Below are 13,324 nucleotides of genomic sequence, written 5' to 3' on the forward strand. Positions count from 1 at the left end.
TTTTACGGTGGCTAAACTGAGGAGTTGCTGACAGGACGAAAAGTCCTACACAGTAGTACTTCTAGTCATACACGTAAACTACAATATACAACAGTTAGTTCTGGTTCTGCCCAGCGTGGTGCAGTGAAACCGGCTAATCTGCAAAATGGAGCAATTTAAATGTTAGACAAAGAGAGAGTTCACGTCAAAGGACCTATCAGCTTGCAACATGCGAGCCGATAGGCTTAACATATCACTAGTCAATGTGCCGATTGGCAAACAGATATCAAGTTCAAAGAACCTATCAGCCTCCATCAGGTAGAGTTTCATGCCTGAACTTTAGTCATTTGTTCACAACAGAAATTGAGTTGAACGAGAATGGGTTGTTCACTTAAAAGATTTGTTCAAAAACATTGCTTTGTTTACAAATGAATCACCACTAGTTTAAATCAGCGTATGGGAGCAGTACAGAGAGTTGTGCTTGATGCTTAGGCATTTTTTTGGAACTAGTTTTGCTGACAGAGAAGATAATGCATCAACTAACTGGCCAATTTTTGTCTGAAATGTGTTATCTACTGGCCTTTACTTGTTTGTTGAACTGTTGACACAGTACCCTTTCTCATGTGATATTGCTTAATTGGATGCCATCTTTGCTGCTTCAACATAGTCCGCAGATTAATATATTCATATTTTTCTGATTTTGCATTTGCGTTAATGATTTGATGCTCTACAAATATTATTTTGTTCAGTTGCCTTGAACTTCGATGGCTGAACAATGAGAAATCAGTTAATGCGATGCTTATAAAATCTTTTTCTGTTAATTGTACACTGAGTTTAAGGGTTCTTAAAAGTGTGATCCAGAATTCTTTCTTTAATAAAAGGCAATTTCTTGACACCTTGGTGTTTTCACATTTCAGTTCATCCCATATTTCAAAGGTGTCTTTGTTTACACATGGCATGCCAGTATGGCTCTTGCTTATCCTCTGATGGCCCCCAAAGACCACGGGATCTTGGGTATTGGTGTGCCTTGGATTAACAAACACTCTCATGGAGGTCCTCTACTGAAGCTCCAACATAATCAGTCTAATGCTCGTGGTAATGTAGAAAGCCTCTATGATTTCCACCACTCGACCTGACACCCTCCAACTCAGTCAACAGACTTCAGTGGGACATACAGGACCTCATCATGGATAAGACTAAACAATAAAGCTGCCAATCACCAAAAGGACTGTCTGTCAGTCAAAAAAAAAAAAAAAGATTGAAGTAAAGAAGTTATGGTTGATTGGCAGAGATCTTTGAGCCAGGTTTTTCAGTCACAATGCAAGGTAATGTCCAAACTCTCTGAAAATTCAGCTCATTTGAGGAATTGAAACATCCAGTAAAATTATTATTATGTAATTATGCCTCACCTGAATTAAAGGCTACAAATAGTGTTTACGTATTTAAAGGTGTTTACAATTGTTTAGGGATACAGACATTTTTTAAGTATCAATAAAGAGACTTGAGCAAATACGAGACCTGTTGTTTATATATATATATATATATATATATATATATATATATATATATATATATATATATATATATTTAAGCAATATCACACAAGCAAGAGTACAGTATGGCCCTACATCAGCACTGCTGTGATTCGGCCGCAGGCCGAGTGCCATAGATAATCACAGCAGTGGTGATTTAGGGCCATATAGCACAATTGCAAGTGTGATATTGCTTATATACAACAGTTCAATGAATAATTACATTTTAAAAAATGAGGAAAAACTGAGTACGGTCATAAAAACGCATTTGGGCATGGAACTACTTTCTTACGTGGCGGATCAGAATCTGCCGTTGCTGGTTCAAACCAAATGATGCGTCCAAGCCTGTTAGTAATTCAAAAATGTCACTTCAGAAATAGTATCACGGCTTGTGCTGTTTCTAACAAGTTATTGGATAAACAAGGATGGATGTGTGTGTGTGTGTGTGTGTGTGTGAGAGAGAGAGAGAGAGAGAGAGAGAGAGCCTGTGCAATCACCTTTTGCCACTCCCAAGCAGAGATGCTGTCAGCTTTCCGAAGATCAGCTTTCTCAGTGGAAAAGTAGCCGTACAAGCGGGGGTGATTCTACCTATTTTGCGGTAGCCAGTGCGCAAGAGTCCATCACTATAGAAACCGCAATGTCCTCCATTTTAAACAGTGTGTTATTCTGAAGGCGCTTACCTCTTATCGGACTTAGAGGTAAGCGCCTTCAATTTGTGTAATTAATCAGTCTGTTGTGAATCTCAGCTGTAATGAGCCATAATGCTGAAGTTGTTCATTAAAAGCCGTTTAAAGCTATTTCCTAGCTTTAGTAATGTAGAAGTAATACAAGCGATCATCTAGTGCTGTATGTAAACAGTGGCTGATGCGGATTCACTTCATGTCACCTAACTGGCTCATATTACACATAAAATGATCTTTTGCCACCACCTGCTGGCTAACATATGTAATGTAAAAAAAAAAAAAATACATGTAAAAAAAAAAAAAAACAACTACCTGTTATATATACATTATAAATACACATATACACTATATTGCCAAAAGTATTCGCTCATCTGCCTTTAGACGCATATGAACTTAAGTGACATCCCATTCTTAATCCATAGGGTTTAATATGATGTCGGCCCACCCTTTGCAGCTATAACAGCTTCAACTCTTCTGGGAAGGCTTTCCACAAGGTTTAGGAGTGTGTTTATGGGAATTTTTGACCATTCTTCCAGAAGCGCATTTGTGAGGTCAGACACTAATATTGGACGAGAAGGCCTGGCTCGCAGTCTTCGCTCTAATTCAACCCAAAGGTGCTCTGTCGGGTTGAGGTCAGGACTCTGTGCAGGCCAGTCAAGTTCTTCCACACCAAACTCGCTCATCCATGTCTTTATGGACCTTGCTTCGTGCATTGGTGCGCAGTCATGTTGGAACAGGAAGGGGCCATCCCCAAACTGTTCCCACAAAGTTGGGAGCATGGAATTGTCCAAAATCTCTTGGTATGCTGAAGCATTCAGAGTTCCTTTCACTGGAACTAAGGGGCCAAGCCCAGCTCCTGAAAAACAACCCCACACCATAATCCCCCCTCCACCAAACTTCACAGTTGGCACAATGCAGTCAGACAAGTACTGTTCTCCTGGCAACCGCCAAACCCAGACTCGTCCATCAGATTGCCAGATGGAGAAGCGTGATTCGTCACTCCAGAGAACGCGTCTCCACTGCTCTAGAGTCCAGTGGCGGCGTGCTTTACACCACTGCATCCGACGCTTTGCATTGCACTTGGTGATGTATGGCTTGGATGCAGCTGCTCGGCCATGGAAACCCTTTCCATGAAGCTCTCTACGCACTGTTCTTGAGCTAATCTGAAGGCCACATGAACTTTGGAGGTCTGTAGCGATTGACTCTGCAGAAAGTTGGCGACCTCTGTGCACTATGAGCCTCAGCATCCGCTGACCCCGCTCTGTCATTTTACGTGGCCTACCACTTCGTGGCCGAGTTGCTGTCATTCCCAATCGCTTCCACTTTGTTATAATACCACTGACAGTTGACTGTGGAATATTTAGTAGCGAGGAAATTTCACGACTGGACTTGTTGCACAGGTGGCATCCTATCACAGTACCACGCTGGAATTCACTGAGCTCCTGAGAGCAGCCCATTCCTTCACAAATGTTTGTAGAAGCAGTCTGCATGCCTAGGTGCTTCATTTTATACACCTGTGGCCATGAAAGTGATTGGAACACCTGAATTCAATTATTTGGATGGGTGAGCGAATACTTTTGGCAATATAGTGCATAATGTTTTTTTTTTTGTTTGTTTTGTTTTGTTTTTTGTTTTTGCAAATATTTTCAAACAAATAGCACATTCAGCAGTGGCCATCTCATCTTAGACCATTGCAAGATGGCAACCCCACACCATACAGATCTCTATCTATAAGCATTGCTCTTAAAATAAATCTAAAGCAGTTGCTGAACTTAAAAGAAAAAGCTTTGATCCAAATGTAAACACAATGGAACATTTTTCTGAGAATTAAACAAAATTACACTGTTAATCTCTGCTCTGAACCCCTGATGATAGCATATGGATGTCATAACCCTACACATGTGGAAACCAATGCATAGGAATGTATCCATTTGATAAAAACAAATAAAAAAATAAAAATGGCAAGGATGCAGAAAACATACAGTACAATGGGGTCTGATGAAAGTCCTGCGGCTGGTTGCATAAACATAGCCATTAACTTAAGACTGCGTCTAACAATTATTTTGACTAGCTAAAGACGACATAGAAAGCCTGTTGCATAAAACAAGCTCACAGTTGTCTTTAGTAAGACAGTCTAATTTGCATTGCATTGTGGGAAAAATATAACACTGAACAGCTTTAAAAAAAATGGCCGACAGTGGATGCTCAATACAGTTTTCATTCGCTGAAAATATTTGCTTATTAGAGGAATACAATGCTTCAAAATTGATTCTAATTAAAACATTTTGTGATTTTAACTCAAATAATAAAAAATAAAAAAACACATGACAATTTGTTACCATTGTTGAAGTCAGATTCTTCTACAAAGTCTCTACTGAAGCCCCTTCTATCCCTCAACTGAAGCCCCCACTGGCTCAGCTGTTATTTTCCATGGCAACATGGAATATAAAAAAAAGTTAGCCTAGGGGTGTGCTGTCATACATTTTGGTCTTAAATTAGACTGATCTAAGTTTTAATGCAATTGATTGAAAAAATTAAGACCAACATTTTAGATTACTAACTAGTAAGTCTAGTCTAAAACTGTTTTATGCAACCGCCCCCTGATTTTCTCTTGTGCCCCCAGGTCTCCTATACCAATTCAATACCAATTGAGAAACTAAATCTGCTCTGGATTCAGTTAAAAGACTTTGCAAGAAAGGGTCTTTAAAAATAAAGGAAATTTATTTTCTAGCTGTCATCAGTAAAATTGAAGTAGTTTATTGATGGTAATGCAGATAATGATCATGTCTGCTTCACGCAAGGATGTAGTTTTTTTTTGCTGATCAGCTATATGTCCCACTGTGAGCAGCAATGAATGCTTTCATGGAGAAGCTAAATTTGACCCCTGATTCACACACAGTGGGAATTATTCTCATTACATACTTGGCTCCATACTATAAAAAGTGTGTTTGACAAAAAAATATTGTAGCCATTTAAATTAAAGTCTAAAAGTGTTTGTGTTATAAATTCTGTTGCTGACTGCTTTGAGAATGTGCTTAAATTCACAAGAGCTCTCTGAATTTCAAATCTTTGGCTGTTTATTATATTCATAATAAATTGTTTTAATAACTACTGATCGATTAACTGAAGCAAGCTAATTAATTTAAATTAAGTTCCTCACAACAGAGGGCACATCAGTAAATTCATGAGTCATGAGGCAAGGACTGATTTATAACTAATGGCCAGGCCCTTTAAAAACCTTTTTTAAAGCATTTCCCCTCAAAATCAGTGCAGGCAAGAAAAAAAAAAAAGAAAAAAAAAGACTGGATTCAGAAAAAAGACTCTGCAGACTCTGTCTGGGCCTACTCTTAGCCCATAATTCACTAATATGTAAACTTAATGTAATATTCCTATCCTTGTTCCTATCCTTGCACAAATTGCGACACTTTCCAGGACATTAGTGTCTTTTTTTCTAAGCATTCTCCTTAAAGGCTTCATTTATGAATGGCCAAAAAAAAGAACTTAGCCCACAGATGTACATAAAAACAGATCCATCACCTGTCTAATGGAGAAGGAAAACTTCATAATACCTGTGATAATGCTGGATCCTGTCACTTTTTTCTAAATTTCTCCCCAAATTCTCTCCCACAGTCATTGACCATTTTTTCAGTTATGCTGGCTTAATACACATCTAGTAGGCTTCCAGCTCTTTACTGAAATTAAACACCATATGAGAAGTAAAAAGACTAAAGGAAAAAAGAACAAAACAAAAATGGGAGCAGATAGGTTCTATTTTCCATTTGAAACTCCTAACGTGGCAGACACTTTAATATTCTCTATAATATCAGCAGGACCTATAGCAGGCCTGAGTGGGTTTCCTGTGTATGGATTCATTTGCCCAGATAAATAAACCTCAGAAAAGTGGCTGCAAGGGATGTGCTCTGTGTCCAGGCCAGGTCTGCAATGCTTTGAGCATAATCAAGCTACAGGAGCCACACAACAGTCATAGTGATGGAGAACCAGCTGTCTGAGAGTGTGCATGCATTCTGAAGGCTAGTGGGAAATGCATGTGCTCAGGATGCATAAGGCCATGTTCATACGGACACAGGTTTGAATCCTAGAATCCTTGAATATCAAGACCAAACCATCAGAAAAGATCTTAAGCACAAGATTTAAATATTATACTAGGCAGGATGGTCACATGGCAGGATACCGAAATCCTTATCAGGATAACCCAGTCTTGATCAAAATCAAAACATTTCTAAAGAAGGATTTGACTTCCAACAACGCAAAGGCTGAGCATGATTTGATCCTGACACCAAGAAAGGAATATTTTAAAAACCATATCTAGGCCAGATCAACCACTGACCATGCCCCAAATACACAATCAAAACCAGAAACCACATAAATGCCACCAAATGAAAACTACCAATGTGAAACTCTTACTAACAAGATTTTAGTTAGACATGAAGCTGTGTGCAGCCAAGTTCACATACTGTGACAGGGTACCCCCTTTAAACATCTGCTTAGTCATCCCTTCACAAATATTTATGTGAGAAACTGCTTTGATGCTAATGAGCCTTTCTGGTGCCCACTGGCAAGGATTAAGCGCCATCACAATGGCTTTTAATAAACTCCACTTGCCAGAAATGCATCTCCTAAACCTTTGCTTTGAAATTCTCATCTGCTTAAGATCTCATAGGCCTTGTGCTATAAAAGTATTGTGTTCTGAACCTCAGTGGTTGATATACTATACATTCTATTACATTTACAGATCAAGAGAAAAATGACCCAACATTGATCATTTCATGCTGACGTTCCAACTGTGAGCTCTGTGGTCTGGAAAGCTCATTGTTGAAACAGTGCAGTTGAGAGATGACTAACAGTGGATGAGCATGGTGGCCAATGAATGGTTTAGTGGCCAAAGTAAACTATCCATGAGGCACGTGGCATCAGCAGCCTGATATAAACCATAGACAGGCATTACTCTCTAAGCTCTGGTGTTTCTCATCCACACAAAATAATCTTCTTTTTATATTTGCACATCAAAATGGTCCTCTACATAACACAGATAAATATGTGCAACCTGTTAGGTTACACCATAAATCACCCAGAAGTTATGGTCATCTGGTAGAAACAGAGACAGACTAGTGCAGAAAGGAAGAGAGAGAGAGAGAGAGAATGACAGTAGCAGAGTAGACAGTATAATAGTATTAGTGCAATGGTATCATTCATATAACAATACAGGATTAAAACAATATGAAGTTAAACTCTGCAAGGATTGATTAGAATTGGCCTGACTCACAGCTGGTTTACTGGCAGCTGTTCAAGATGCAGTGGCGTGCAGTCAGCCCCTTCAAATCCTTCAGAGAAGGGGTGGCATAAACTGAGATGGAAACGTTATTCAAATTATGAAACGTTCTTTCCCCCATTTATTTAACAATGTATGTGCATTAAATTAATACATGCATTAAAAGACATAAATATACAACTTCAAAAACAACTTAAATGTAATGTAGACTACCATAAATATATTTGATTTGTTCCTGTTTGATAGCGTGTAAGCGGTCCATGGCAGCCAATCAAAACTGCTCTATCGCACTGCAACTCTACATTACTGAATCCCCCTTCACAGGAGACTTTAAAGGGTTCTGTAATTCGTTTGTATTAGCAGAGTGACAGAAATTCTGACCAATCATATATATTATTTCAACCTTGGGGGTTGGGCGTCAGCAATCTGCACCTTCAGAGCTCCGATGAGAAGGGGCTATGCTTTGAACGCAAGTCAGGAAAGTTTCCTTCCTGCAGTCGTGTTTCCGTCTCTACCTGAGGCTACAATGAACAGTGAGACATGTCCAGCTATACAGGTAGGGCAAGAAGTCTTAAATCCGAGGATGATTTACAGCGAAGAATCAGAATGACATTAGTTTCTTCAAATTAACGGACTAACTTACAACTTTCCTGCGCTAATTTATTGCCATATCAAAGAAACTTCAGTGGCCTCCATTGAGTGCAGCCTCTGAATAAAAAGGTATGGCAGAAACACAACAGGAAAAGTGTGACTGAGTCCTATTTTGACTAACACAAGCAGTGCGTCGCATCAAAAACAAATAGATCCTATTATAATCAATGAAACTGTCAACAAGTCTCGGGGGGGGTGTAGATGGGACGGACGGGCGGACAGACGGACAGATAGATAGATTTTTCCCACAAGTTTCAACAAACCCTACAATTATCAAATTGAATGATTATCAATATTCCTCAATGGACTATTAATAACCTGCATCTTAAATGTCTTTTAATTGAAGATAGGCATCTCTTCAAACCACACACACACACACACACACACACACACACACTTACCTGGCAGCATGCTGCATAGAATCCAGAGTAGGAGGGTGCAGTAGTACTCCATAAGTGTATGTGTGAAGGATAACAGAATGTGTGTGTGTTTGTGTGCGTGTGTGCAAGCTAAGAATATCCTGACAGTGTGCTCTCCTGTACACTCGACTCTGACTGACTCTACTCCTGCTAAAAACACTCTCTATATCTGAGGCAAGGAGGAGGGACTGTGGCCAAATTATAGGAGGTGCTCATTCAGCCAACACACAGATCTTCTCTCTTTGTCTTCATTGCTCCTTTGTTTTGTCTCTTTGCCTGTCTGTCCATCTATGGTTGAGTTGGGTCACTCTATTATGACCTCATGCATTGCTCCTGAAAATGTACTCGATATAAGATAAATATGAAAATTCAAATGTTAGGAATAACAGCAATTAATGATCTACTATAATATTTTAATTTGCATAACATATAATGTGTAGTCTGTACTTTCCTACTTGATTGATACAGAGATTTGTGGTTAACATTGCTGCATGTTGCCTTATAAAACCCACTGACAAACTCTCAGCACAAGCTCAACTGCCATCCAAACCACCTAACACAAGCATGTATTTACAGATTATATAATAACTAACATTGATTTTCTGCCTGCTCTAATAGTGAAATATGGCCTTCATCGATTTCAACTTGACCTTGACTAAACCAGAGCAATTAAGAATAGATCAAAATGAACATGCAGTCTAATTGTACACACTCATGTAAATAAGCAAACATATACACAAAAAATGCTTATAAAATACACCAGACCAATGAAAGCTCTTCCACAGGCAAGTAGCTACCTTGAAATTCTGGAGAGTCTCAGCTCATGGATCAAGTAAATGCAAGAAATATCAACACTTGCTTTGGTTCTGCTGCAAGTATCCATGTCTCATTTTATTAATTAGATGAATATAAGTGTGTTTTGATAAACTTGCATTTTATGATAGATTATAATCCTGATGGTTACATTTAGAATTTGGTTAGCCTCTAAAAGTCTAAACCCAAAGATGTTATAAAACATCTAGGGGAAAAGAGCTTTTTTGATTGTACTTTAAACATCCTGGGTGATCAATGTAAAGGGAGTTTCTTTCGTTAAGAGTGCTTAAAAAGCCATCCATTTCATTAGACCTTTCAAAGCCAGGCATCTCAAAAGTGCAAAGTAATTCACCCTCTCTAGAAAAGAGGCAGCTGGGAATGTTGGAAATGTTCAAATTCTGCAGAAGACTGTAGTCAAACCAAAAAGCTGGGTAGTTGCTCAATCAGGCAGATGGAAGCACACAGAGGTTGAGAGAAAGAGAGCAAACAAGAGAATGGAGGACACAAACACATATTACCCTGTCACGGGGGGACATAGGGCCCTCGCAAATTGTAGCCAGGGCAAACTGGAAAACATGTGAGACACGTCCTGAGCAGGAGTCAGAGTGCTTGGAATGTCAACAAGAAATTAGAGATTCATCAAAAGAACTTGATGAGCATGTTGATATAATTCCTGATCTATCCATTCAAAATGAAAGAAGCAATCAATTTGAATCTAGTTTGAATGTCTTGTGTAGATCAGATGCTCTCAATCTACTTAGGTCTCTGAACTCCAAACAAAAATATATTTTCTATCAAGTAAGACAGTGGTGCTTAAAGAAAGCCAGAGCCTTTCCATATATTTGTTACTGGAGGTGCAGGAACAGGAAAGTCACATTTAATCAGAGCTATTAGAGCTATGAAACGACCAGATTAGTATCCCAAATTGCAACTGCACAAGACAAGGTTTCTGTCCTATTGACAGCACCTACTGGAATTGCTGCTTTCAACTTGGGTGCCAAGACCATCCATAGTACATTTTCAATCGGGACAGATGTAAAATTGCCTTACACACCTTTAGGAGAAGAAAAAGTAAATACAATGCATGTGGTATTTAGTGAGTTGCATACAGGTGCATCCCAATAAATTAGAATGTCGTGGAAAAGTTCATTTATTTCAGTAATTCAACTCAAATTGTGAAACTCATGTATTAAATAAATTCAATGCACACAGACTGAAGTAGTTTAAGTCTTTTGTTCTTTTAATTGTGATGATTTTGGTTCACATTTAACAAAAACCCACCAATTCACTATCTCAAAAAATTAGAATATGGTGACATGCCAATCAGCTAATCAACTCAAAACACCTGCAAAAGTTTCCTGAGCCTTCAAAATGGTCTCTCAGTTTGGTTCACTAGGCTACACAATCATGGGGAAGACTGCTGATCTGACAGTTGTCCAGAAGACAATCATTGACACAAGGAGGGTAAGCCACAAACATTCATTGCCAAATAAGCTGGCTGTTCACAGAGTGCTGTATCCAAGCATGTTAACGGAAAGTTCAGTGGAAGGAAAAAGTGTGGAAGAAAAAGATGCACAACCAACCGAGAGAACCGCAGCCTTATGATTGTCAAGCAAAATCATTTCAAGAATTTGGGTGAACTTCACAAGGAATGGACTGAGGCTGGGGTCAAGGCATCAAGAGCCACCACACACAGACATGTCAAGGAATTTGGCTACAGTTGTCGTATTCCTCTTGTTATGCCACTCCTGAACCACAGACAACGTCAGAGGCGTCTTACCTGGGCTAAGGAGAAGAAGAACTGGACTGTTGCCCAGTGTTCCAAAGTCCTCTTTTCAGATGAGAGCAAGTTTTGTATTTCATTTGGAAACCAAGGTCCTAGAGTCTGGAGGAAGGGTGGAGAAGCTCATAGCCCAAGTTGCTTGAAGTCCAGTGTTAAGTTTCCACAGTCTGTGATGATTTGGGGTGCAATGTCATCTGCTGGTGTTGGTCCATTGTGTTTTTTGAAAACCAAAGTCACTGCACCCGTTTACCAAGAAATTTTGGAGCACTTCATGCTTCCTTCTGCTGACCAGCTTTTTAAAGATGCTGATTTCATTTTCCAGCAGGATTTGGCACCTGCCCACACTGCCAAAAGCACCAAAAGTTGGTTAAATGACCATGGTGTTGGTGTGCTTGACTGGCCAGCAAACTCACCAGACCTGAACCCCATAGAGAATATATGGGGTATTGTCAAGAGGAAAATGAGAAACAAGAGACCAAAAAATGCAGATGAGCTGAAGGCCACTGTCAAAGAAACCTGGGCTTCCATACCACCTCAGCAGTGCCACAAACTGATCACCTCCATGCCACGCCGAATTGAGGCAGTAATTAAAGCAAAAGGAGCCCCTACCAAGTACTGAGTACATATACAGTAAATGAACATACTTTCCAGAAGGCCAACAATTCACTAAAAATGTTTTTTTTATTGGTCTTATGATGTATTCTAATTTTTTGAGATAGTGAATTGGTGGGTTTTTGTTAAATGTGAGCCAAAATCATCACAATTAAAAGAATCAAAGACTTAAACTACTTCAGTCTGTGTGCATTGAATTTATTTAATACACGTGTTTCACAATTTGAGTTGAATTACTGAAATAAATGAACTTTTCCACGACATTCTAATTTATTGAGATGCACCTGTATACTGATTATAGATGAAATTTCTATGGCAAACCACAGACTACTAGCATATGTCCATGGTAGGCTTAGACAAATAAAGCAGACAGGTGACTACTCTCCATTTGGTAAAGTTAGTATGATTGCTGTGAGAGATTTTTTTCCAATTGCCACCTGTGAGAGGAAAACCATTGTATTTGCAAAATGCTCCATTGGATTTGTGGAACAGCACATTTGCACTATCAGAATTAACAATCATTGTCAGACAAAAAGACTCAGCTTTTGCGGAAATATTGAATAGATTGCGTACATGTAGCAAGAGTTCCCCACTATCACTTAATGACTTAAATATGCTTAAAAGTAGGGAAACTGGGCAAACCTCTTCTGCTTTACACATTTTCCCAACAAATATGCAAGTGGAAGAGTATGACATCAAACAGATAACTGCATATTGCCCAGACCACATTTGTGTAGAGGCTCAGGATTTTGAGAAAAATCAACAAACTGGACAAATGCAACTTAAAAAGGGACACTTTTCCAAAGTATTTAATTCCTATTTACTGGAAAAGTTGCTATTGTGCACAAGTCATGTTAATTAAGAATATTGACATCGCTGATGGGATTGTAAATTGTGTCTGTGGTACTGTAACAACATGGCCCTTAATACAAACAACACAATTGTGAACGTAGTATTTGTTCAGTTTGAGATGATTAAGTTGGTAATACCACTAGAAAGTGTACACCACCAGCTAGAAACATCATGAATTCTACTCCAATTACTTTAGAGGAAGAGTGAGTTAACAGCAAGGGTGGGTTGCATAAGCAGTTCCCATTAAAGTTGGCATTGGCTTGCACTGCACACAAAGTGCAAGGATTAACTGTCAATGAAGCAGTCATATAACTAAAAAAGATTTTTGCAGCTGGACAGGCATATGTTGTTTTAAGTTGAGTCAAGACTTTAAGTTGTTTGAACATTCAAGATTTTGCTGATAAAGCAATTTATTGCAAAAACAACATCCAAGAATGTATCAACACAATGCCACAGTTTGAAATTTATAATATTTCACCACATAACACCAATAACTCTTTTTCAATTTTCCTAATGAATGTTCAGGGTTTACACTGCCATTTGCTAGATTTAACGGCTTCAGTCCAATCCTATAATTATAGCTGTACAGCTGTAACAGAGACATGGCTTCCTGCAAACATATCAAGTGAATCCACTTGCATTGAAGGCTACCACTTTCACAGTGCTCCACGTTGTTTTGCTTACAGTACAGACAACCCTCTGTTAAACTC

The 13,324-nt window shown here is 38.9% G+C and overlaps 1 protein-coding gene across 2 annotated transcripts in view; it reads right to left on the bottom strand.

Moving 5' to 3' along the window:
* Nucleotides 1-8,678, bottom strand: part of LOC127443684 (integrin alpha-11-like) — a 106,838-nt gene extending 98,160 nt beyond the window's left edge. For both annotated transcript variants that reach the window (XM_051702478.1, XM_051702470.1), the window contains exon 1: nucleotides 8,537-8,678. In XM_051702478.1, the coding sequence (XP_051558438.1) occupies nucleotides 8,537-8,588 (52 nt within the window). In that variant the 5' untranslated portion in view covers nucleotides 8,589-8,678. The remainder of the gene's footprint in view (nucleotides 1-8,536) is intronic.
* Nucleotides 8,679-13,324: the final 4,646 nt, after the last annotated feature.

This window comes from Myxocyprinus asiaticus, chromosome 1 (assembly GCF_019703515.2).
Source record: "Myxocyprinus asiaticus isolate MX2 ecotype Aquarium Trade chromosome 1, UBuf_Myxa_2, whole genome shotgun sequence".
In the NCBI taxonomy this organism is placed as follows: Eukaryota; Metazoa; Chordata; class Actinopteri; order Cypriniformes; family Catostomidae; genus Myxocyprinus; species Myxocyprinus asiaticus.